Source organism: Pteropus alecto, unplaced genomic scaffold (assembly GCF_000325575.1).
Source record: "Pteropus alecto unplaced genomic scaffold, ASM32557v1 scaffold110, whole genome shotgun sequence".
Lineage (NCBI taxonomy): Eukaryota > Metazoa > Chordata > Mammalia > Chiroptera > Pteropodidae > Pteropus > Pteropus alecto.
In genome coordinates this window covers 13,033,938-13,043,719 of record NW_006431920.1, presented here as the reverse complement: position 1 = coordinate 13,043,719, position 9,782 = coordinate 13,033,938, and the positions used below count along the sequence as shown (strand labels likewise).

General features: G+C 36.6%; 1 protein-coding gene across 1 annotated transcript in view; it reads left to right on the top strand.

Annotated features, from left to right (window-relative positions):
* The window catches only part of ATIC (5-aminoimidazole-4-carboxamide ribonucleotide formyltransferase/IMP cyclohydrolase), a 23,246-nt gene that overhangs the window by 3,650 nt on the left and 9,814 nt on the right, over window positions 1-9,782 (top strand). Inside the window, exons 4-11 of the mRNA XM_006906756.3 lie at window positions 495-561; window positions 1,906-1,994; window positions 2,292-2,443; window positions 2,774-2,930; window positions 6,283-6,408; window positions 7,226-7,333; window positions 8,174-8,259; window positions 9,480-9,569. Coding sequence (XP_006906818.1) covers window positions 495-561; window positions 1,906-1,994; window positions 2,292-2,443; window positions 2,774-2,930; window positions 6,283-6,408; window positions 7,226-7,333; window positions 8,174-8,259; window positions 9,480-9,569 — 875 coding nt within the window. The remainder of the gene's footprint in view (window positions 1-494; window positions 562-1,905; window positions 1,995-2,291; window positions 2,444-2,773; window positions 2,931-6,282; window positions 6,409-7,225; window positions 7,334-8,173; window positions 8,260-9,479; window positions 9,570-9,782) is intronic.

Genomic DNA, 9,782 nt, shown 5'->3' with positions numbered 1-9,782 from the left:
TAATGAAAATATTTAGAGTTATGTGTGAAAACATTTTATCATGATTCAAACTTAGAATAAAACATCACAATATAACTTTCAAAAGAATTCTTTTTCAAAGCGCTTTACCTTGTTCATTCATCTGGGAAAACGAATTGTGTATGAACCAAAATGGTGAGAAATAAGTATATTGCTAACTTACCAGTTACAGTAAAATTTGGCAGAATAAAAGGCTGTAATGATAAGAATCAGACAAGCCATTTACTTATAAAATCGCTTAGATTGATGGAACTGGCAACAGTTATGTGAAAATTCCTTTTACGTTTCTTAAGAGGAATCGAGAATTGATAAAAAAAGATTTTTAAATATACCCACTAATCTTAATTTTTACCTATCTTTGATATTCTTAATTAGGCAACGTTAGAAGCTTTAACTTGATTAATTGGACTATGTTGGAAAGAAGTACCTTATTCTGACTTGTTTTTTGAACTAATGCTTTATCTTTGTTAAATCAGGTATCTTGGCTCGTAATATCCCAGAAGATAATGCTGACATGGCCAGACTTGATTTCAATCTTATAAGGTAGAAATTCGAAGTTGAATTTTTAATACATTAAGGATTAAAAATAAAGAGCGTGCTAAACTGAGTGCCCCTTTTTAAAGATCCAGATGAGTGTTAGGTTTAGTTTCCTGATTGTTCACTGTGATTATCTTACGTGTGACATTGTACATGTGTTAGCATTTTTGTTTTGCCAAGTTTATATCACCAAAATGGGTACTTGAACTAAAAACAAGCTTTGCTTTTTTTAGGAAGTTCTTATCTAAATTTTAGTACATATAAGCAACTTAGTTATTTGCATAAAGATATTCATTTTTTAAAAACATATGTAACAGCTTTATTCAGACATAATTCACATACCATATAATTCCCCAATTTAAAATATACAATTCAGAGGGGTTTTTTTAGAATATTCGGAGTTGTGTGGCTATTACCACCGTTAATATTAGAATATATTCATCATCTCCCTCAAAAAACAACAAAAAATTCCCATTAGCGTTCATTCTTCATTTTCCCTAACACCGTCTAACCCTAGGCAACTACCAGTCTATTTTCTGTCTCTATGGATTTATCTATACTAAATATTTCATATTGGTGAAATATTCCTACAAAATGTCCTTTGCGACTAGCTTCATAGCACGTTTTTAAGGTTCATCCATGTTAGAGTGTATATCAGTACTTTATTTGCTTATTGCTATAAAATAATCTATTGGGTGGATATACCCCACTTTAATTATTGGTTCATAAGTTGATGGACATTTGGATTGGTCCCACTTTTTGCATGTTACGAGTAAAGCAGCCATGAACGTTCACATATAAGATTTTTTTTGTAGACAAATATTTTCATTTTGGGTATATACCTAGGAATGGTCAGATAACTATCTTTGACCTTTCGAGGATCTGCCACACTGTTTTCCAGTGCTATATCATTTTACATTCCCTGAAGCAGTGTATGACTCTAAATGTCCTAGGTAATAGTGGTCACATTCCAAAATGATGAAGTTCTCTGTAGCCTTGTATTTTTACCTTGCTGTTAAAATTTTGTAAAGGTCTTTGATGGCTTGTTAGTATAATGGGTAGCTAAGACTACCCAGGCAGCAACATTACAATATGATTTAGAGGGAGTAATGTGCACCAAGCACACCATCTGTTGACTAAAGCCACTTCCGTTCACCTATGCTCTGCAACAGTGGGAGATTCTGACTTCTCAACATAATTTTTTAAGAGTTCTAAAGTGTCAGGCTCACAATTCTACATTTTAGATCTTTAGATCTTTTAGATTTTAGCTGCTGACTAATTTTTCCTATGTAGCTGTAAACCACATAAGTTGAGTTTTTGATGACTCAATTAACTACATTCTTCTTTTAGAGTTGTTGTTTGTAATCTGTATCCCTTTGTGAAGACAGTGGCTTTTCCAGATGTAACTGTTGAAGAGGCTGTTGAGCAAATTGATATTGGTAAGTAGAAAAGCCAGTTTTGAAGACTTAATAGAGGAGAGGATTATTTAAAATTTAAATTAGATTTTTGTTTTGAAATTGACTCTTGAGGGAGTAGAAAATAGTTAATGCTTCCAGGTTGTATTCTGGGATGACTATAACTCATCTATATTTTCGAAGCTATTTCGTTGTATACAGATCCATCTGCATTATTTTTCCCTTATTTTTTAAGTCAAAAATTGAAGTATGTGTACATCGACTATATTTGAAAGAGGTTAAACTGATATGAAAATGCAAATTGTCTTTTGTTCTTCAAAGGTGGAGTAACCTTGCTGAGAGCAGCAGCCAAAAACCACGCTCGAGTGACAGTAGTGTGTGAACCAGAGGACTATGCAGCCGTGTCCACAGAGATGCAGAGCTCGGACAGTAAAGACACCTCCCTGGAGACTAGACGCCAGTTAGCCTTGAAGGTAGGGGCGCACTTTTACCTAGTTCAGTGTTTGCAAAACAAAATAATACTCATTCTCGCTTGATTATCTCATCTACCAAGGCCCTGCTTGGAACTGCTGTCCTTTTGTTATAAATGAAGAGACCAAATACTAGAGAGGTAATTTCTTTAAAAGATTGAAAGAGAATTGGAAAGGGAATAATTGCCTCTGTTATTGAGTCTTATTTGGTGTCTTATCCTACACAGGCGTGTGTGTGCGGTGAGGGGGTGTCATCCGTGTGCTACCTAAGATCACCTCGGACCCCCTTTGGGAAATGCTGCTAGTTTTTCACAAAATTTACACCTTTTGTAGGCTTTCACTCACACGGCACAGTATGATGAAGCAATTTCAGATTACTTCAGGAAACAGTATAGTAAAGGAATATCTCAGATGCCCTTGAGGTATGGAATGAACCCACATCAAACTCCTGCCCAGTTATACACACTGAAGCCCAAGCTTCCCATTACAGGTAAAGACTGAGTGTTCTGTGGCATGGTTTGCTGTGTCTGGGTGTGTGTGTGTATTTTTGTCTGTCTGTCTGTCTGTCTGTTATATCTGATGTGGTTCCCGTTTAGAAGATAAAGTAAGTTACAAAATACCTCTTATAGCCACCTGAAGTTTAAGATGCCAGGTGAACTTGTGAGCAAAAAATATTGAGATAATCTTGGGTTCTGGAGAGAGGTCAAGCCAGAGAAACAGATTGGAATGTGTTTGTCGTGTAGATAACTTTGAAGACATAGGATAGGGTGGGATGGCCTGGACTTCATGGAAGCAGGTCAAGATCGAGCCTTGGGGTAGCAGTGGAAGAACCAGCCGAAGAAAAACCAGGTTGGAAGTCTCGTAGAGTTTCATCTGATTGGAATGCTGCCCAGAACAGAAAAGTGACTGTTTGATTTGGGGACGTTACCAGAGCCTTTTCCTTGGAATGATGGATCTGGAAGCCCAGTTGACGTGGGCTGAAATAGGAACGTGAGGTTAGGAAATAACAGAGATAAAGATAATTCTTTGACAAAGAAATTAGGACTTCATGCGTTTGGAAACTTACAAGAGGATTTTTCAATTTTGTGTTGTGTTTTGTTCTGAAGAAGGGCTGTTGGAACATGTCCTACTGGTAGAAGTGAGGGTGGGTGCAGGGGACAGAGGAGAGTATTGTGGGTGTCGAAGGGCGTGAAGGCCCAAGCATTGGAGGGTTGGTGTTGGGTGAGAGCAAGGCCAGCATCCTTCGTAGCCTGAGAAGGCAGGCGCAGAGCACTCGGGGTGGTACACGGCAGTGGAAAGATGCAGGAGCCCCTGTCTGGTCCTCTTTGGTCCCTGTCACCAGCTGAGGGAGAGGAGGAGTGAGCAGGAAGCAGTGTGGGAGGTCTGAGGAGAAATGGAAATATTCTTTTCTTTACCTTCACACTTAGCAGATCGATAAGTTCTATTATCTACTCTACCTCAAATATATTTTGAATCTCTTCTAACACTGCCCAAGCCCTTAGTCACCCTGAAAGTCTCCCAGACCACAGTGATCTTAACAGGCCTCTGCTTTTTCTTCTTTTATTCTTCCCAGCTAGTCATCTTTTAAAAATGTAAATCAGATGCTGTCACACCCTACTTAAAACCGTGTATTGACTTTCTTTCCTATTGAAGGGGGCTGGTCCTGTCCTACAAACCCTGTCATCTCTGGTCTTACTCCCCCACAGTCCCTCCCAGACCCATTTCCCCTCAGCAGCTTTTGTTTGTTGAGCAGGCAGAGCTTCCACCCCAGGGCCTTTGCGCTGGTTGCTCCTTTCATGCAGAATTCTCTCTGGTCCTGATTTCTTGTCATTCAGATCTCACCTGAACTCTCACCACCTCAGAGAATCCTCCCTTGACCACTCAGACCAAAGGAGCGGCCCATCACACTTTTGTTGCATCGCTCTATTTTGCTGCATATGTTTTAATTGTCTTCTCGCATGAGGATGCCAGCTCCCTAGAACAGTGACCTTGTCTGTCTTTGTTCATTGCTTCTTGTTTGTTCATTGCTGTATCCCCAGGGCTTAGAATATTGCTTGTCATGTTTCCTAAGTATTTACTGAATGAATAATTAGAAACCTGACATTTTGCACGACTTTCTACTTCTAGAATTTCTTAAAACATTTATCTACTGTTAGATCTCAGATATTTCCTCCTTATAGTTATATGTTCCCCATTTTGATTCTGAGACAAAAAAATACTTCATGTACTTTCAGTGTCCCATACTTTTCATTCTCAAAACCTTTTGCGTTTGTAGTCAGCCGGGGCAACTATTTCTTTTTTTCAGGTACTACTTTTTAGAGCAGTTTTAGATTTAAAGCAAAATTTCTCAGAAAGTGCAGAGTTCCTGGACCCAGACGTATCCCTCCTTCCATCTTTTCCCCTGTTAGTGTCTGGCATTGGCGTGGTGCCAAGTGGTTACAACTGATGAACTGATATCGATTCATTAACTAAGGTCCATAGTTTACGTTAGGGTTTACTCTTTGTCGTGTGTTCTATGGGTTCTGGCAAATGCATAATGTCATGTATCTACCTCGATAGTATCATGCAGAATAATTTCACCCCTGAAAATTCCCTGCATTGTACCCTGTAACCCCAGCAACCACTGATCTTTCTGCCGTCTCCATTGTTTTGCCATTTCAGGATGTCATAACATTAGAATCATACTATGTATGTAGCCTTTTCATCACTCTGTCTTCTTTTATTCAGTAATGTGCATTTAAAGTTCTCCTATGGCTTTTGTTGGCTTGAGATCTCATTTGTTATCACTGAATAATATTCCACTGTATATGGATTTACCATAGATGGTTTCTCCATTCACCTATTGAATGGAAAGACAATTTTTGACAGTTAAGAATAAAGCTGCTAAAAACATTCAAGTCCAAGTTTGTGTGGACTTGTTTCCAACTCATTTGTATAAATATCTAATATTTTCTCTCATTAACTATTTATTGCCTATTTTGTTTCTTCTCTGCCTCTTCCATAAGCTCCAGGAGGACAGTGATTTTCGGGGTGGAAGGAGGGACTGTTTTATTCACTGATAATATCCCAAGTACCTGAAACAGTGCCTAACATTGCAGTAAGCTGTCAGGAAATATTTGGTAAAGTTCTTTAAAAGTATCTAGTGTCTAGATAACGTAAAGGAAATGCAGTTATTGCAGTTATTTTTAATTAATGGTCTACTATTTTTTTGTATGTGCTGAACTTACAAATGTATATTCACAAGAGATTAGCTTCTAATATTGTAAATAGGCGATGGCAGAACTCTGAAGTTGGAGTCTTTTTAACTACTTTTCAAATTTGAGTTGGACCTAATGAATCTGGTGTAAAAGAAGAAAAATCCAACACATTTTCCTCCTCCTCTCCTCCCACTCACAGCTCTTGCACTGTAGTTGGTAATATTATTTCTTAAATCGACAAGGTTTATAACTTAAGTTTTATACTGTCTCTTAATTGCCATAATTGATTTATCTTATTTCTGAACTGACATGGATCCCTGATCATCATTTGTCATTCTCTCTTCCTAAATTTCTGTTGGTTTACTTCTAGATTGACTGGATTTGGTCTTCCAGTAGAGAGGGTGTGGGGGGCTGGACAGAGAGGGAGAGAATGAATGAGAATGTTTGGTAAGACGGGCTCAGGTTCTAGAGTTCTGTTCACTTTTCTCACCAAGTTCTTAGTTGTTTGCGTAGATCTGTTTGCCTCTTTATTATACATCATTTAAAACATTTGTACATCTTCATATGTTTTTATGTTTTAAGAAATGTACGTATATCTGACTTTATTGACCCTACTTGGTAATGTGTATATATTTTTATATGTAGTTCTAAATGGAGCCCCTGGATTTATAAACTTGTGTGATGCTTTGAATGCCTGGCAGCTGGTGAAGGAACTCAAGGAAGCTTTAGGCATCCCAGCTGCTGCCTCTTTCAAGCACGTCAGCCCAGCAGGTAAAGCACTGTACTCTGGAACACTGGAACTGTTCAAAATGCACCCTTTGATTTTGAAAAGAATTGTCAAGTTCTAATGTGAATGTAGACATTCTATGAAGTCTGAAACCACTTTTGTCAAGTCTGTTAACACTTTCAATATGGTAACATGATAAGACCTGATAAAATAACACACATAACCTATTTATATATATAATTGTGTAACATTGGAAAATCAAGAAGTAGTTTTTTTGTAGTGGAAACATGAAGTTTTAGAAAATAAAGAAAGGAAGTAGCTTGATGCAGTATGACTAAATATTTTTCTACATGGTTGAAGATGGAACTGAATAGACCTAAAGAAGGTATTCTTAGGACACTTTATAGATACCTTTTTACTTTTTGTATTTAAATCAACTCCACAACTTTGTTATTTATATCGCCAGATCTACTGACAGACAGTCCAACACATAATTAGTTCTCAGGTGTTTATTCGATGTTAAAATGACATGAGCAGGAAAGAAATGAATGGCATGTGGTATCAAGCAGGATGGAGAGAGTGAGTAATGAGGTAAAACCAGCTTCACAGACATGCCTGGTGCTGGCAGGTCTCATACGTGTGGCTATTTTCAGAGGCCAGAGAAGACGTTTCCCTCTGCTCACCCTCCCCTGCAACTGTATTTTTGGTGTTTAATTATCTGGCCAAACAGATTTTTATTTAATTTGGTACAGGTGCTAGAAATTATGCTGCATAGACTAGATCTTAAGAAAAATGTTCTGATTTAGGAGTTGACAAGTGGCAACTTGAGATTTTTGGTTGCTTCATGATTTTCTGTACCAGGTGCTGCTGTTGGAATCCCACTTAGTGAAGACGAGGCCAAAGTCTGCATGGTCCATGACATGTACAGGACCCTGACACCCGTATCAACTGCATATGCAAGAGCGAGAGGTCAGAAGAATAACAGCATTTTTTGTTTTTTAATAGAAAAAGCAATGTTTTACCTAAAGTAGAATAAAATGGTAATATCTTTGTTTCATTGTAAGATTTCAAATTATCTTTTAATTTGTTTTTAATACTTTGAAATGATTTATGGGCACCATGGAATAAATTTGTTTATGAATGTGTATTGTTGGTATTTGAATGTAATAAATGGAAGCATAATTGGAATCTGGTGCATTTAATTTCAGATTAGGCTACTGAATGCATTTGTATTACTTAATATATGACTAAAATTATATGGTTATTCTGACTGTACTGAATTTGGTTAGAATTGCGTGTTTCACAAATATCTAATTTGTGAGTTTAATAACCCGTGAATGTTATTATACCATTTATGGAAAATATGGAAGATTATTGAGAAACCAGATATCGTAGTTTACCTTCTGCAACAGGGGTTAGCAAATTATGGGCAGAATTCAGCCTGCCACCTGTTTTTTGTAAATAGTGTGACAGGAGCAGGGCCACGTCCCTTTGTCGATGTGTAGTCAATGGCTGACTTCAAACTACAACCAGAGAGTTCAGTGGTTGCACCAGAGATCATGTGGCCACAAAGCTTAAAAAACATTTTACTCTCAGGTTGGTCACAAAAAGAGCTGCTCTAATAGGTAAAATTAAAGAATACTTTCTTACCACTTATTTTGGTTAAATGACTTATTAATTTGTTATTTAAATCTTATGTAAACAATAACATTAAATTTAGAGAAATGGATTTTATATGATGACATTGGGTTTTTTTAAACACTATTTTCTAATTTGTGATAAACATCTCGTTTTAATTTTTCTTTACAGGGGCCGATAGGATGTCTTCATTTGGTGACTTTGTTGCATTATCTGATATATGCGACGTCCCTACTGCCAAAATTATCTCCAGAGAGGTTGGTGGACATTTATGTGTCCTGATCCATGCAGAACTGAGGAAAGCTTTATTTGTTCATAGAAACCATAACCTGTGATGTTTATATTTGTACTCTCTGTAAACTAGTTAAGTTTATCATTTACAATGTTTATATTTTATGTAGAATATGAATCCTTGACTGAATTGTAATTTTGAGATTTAGTGAATGTTTCAAATGGATATTTGGCTGTCATAAGTTTTAATTTATATTTCCTTTAAATTTTCTAGTAGTCGTTATCTGAATGCCAAGGTTAGTGTTTTCCAAAGAGCAGAGGATGCCATTTTGGATGGTGATATAATAATTAACTTTAAACTTTCATAGGTTTGTAATGAAAGAGACCATTTAAAAGGAAAAATTACAAATTCCGAAAAACTAGCCTCCATCAACTGAATACCAAACAAACATTCTAGAAAAATCAGGGTTTTGCTAATGGTGGAGAGACCAACAGAATAAAAAAAGCAGGCACCTTGGAGAGAGACTAGTAGGTAGAAGTAAAGCCTGAGGGGACATGTGGCTTGACAGTGTTTAGTTGCTTTAGGGCTTCTTCCCATGACCACGACCATCTCCAACTGCAACAGAGCTGGCCTGAGTACCATCGGTTATAGCAAGGCTTTGGAGTAGACGAGCCATGTGTGATTTTTGTATCTTTAGTTATAGGATATTTAGTCTTTGATTTAGTGTGAACCACTTATGTTGCTCAAGCCAGGTCCTGGCCAAGCTGGCACCAGAACATGCTCTTCCTACTGCAAAACACCAGCCATAAACAGAATAGTAAAACATTTTTCTTCCTAAGGCATATGTATTAGAGCGAATCACTGTTAAAACTAAAATGAATAACCAAAAATTTTGAAAGGACAGCACACAACACAAGATGAAGTGAGCTATAGAAAGTTGTATTCTAACATAGGCATATCTTTTTCAACTATAGTATAGTAAGCTGTCACTTATTATCATTGATGGGTTCTGTGACTATAAAGAAAACAACCTATAATGAAACCAATTAATTGATATAAACAAGTTTAAGTTCCTATATCACCGCATCAATGAAATCATGTTATTCAAGAACCTGCTGCATTAGCATATATTGGAGGTAGAAACCGGAAAATACTGCTACATTTATTTAAAATAGATAATTGTCTCTAGATTTTTTAAGGAGGTAGTCTCTGATTTTTTAAAATAGAAAAAATATATATTTACAGGTATCTGATGGTATTGTTGCCCCAGGATATGAAGAAGAAGCTTTGAAAATTCTTTCTAAAAAGAAAAATGGGAACTACTGTGTTCTTCAGGTTAGTGAAATTCATGTTCAAAAGATAATTCACTCTTTCATTTTGTGTCTCTTTCCCCCCATATTTAATCTTTCCCTTGTACTGACATTCTTCTCATTTATCCCTCTTTATTCTAGTTTCTTTATCCTTAATCCTACAAGTGTTTTTTATTACTATTTTTTGGTTTAAGATGAGGGTAGCTTCTTTACTCTTAATATTAAATTTTTAAATTTC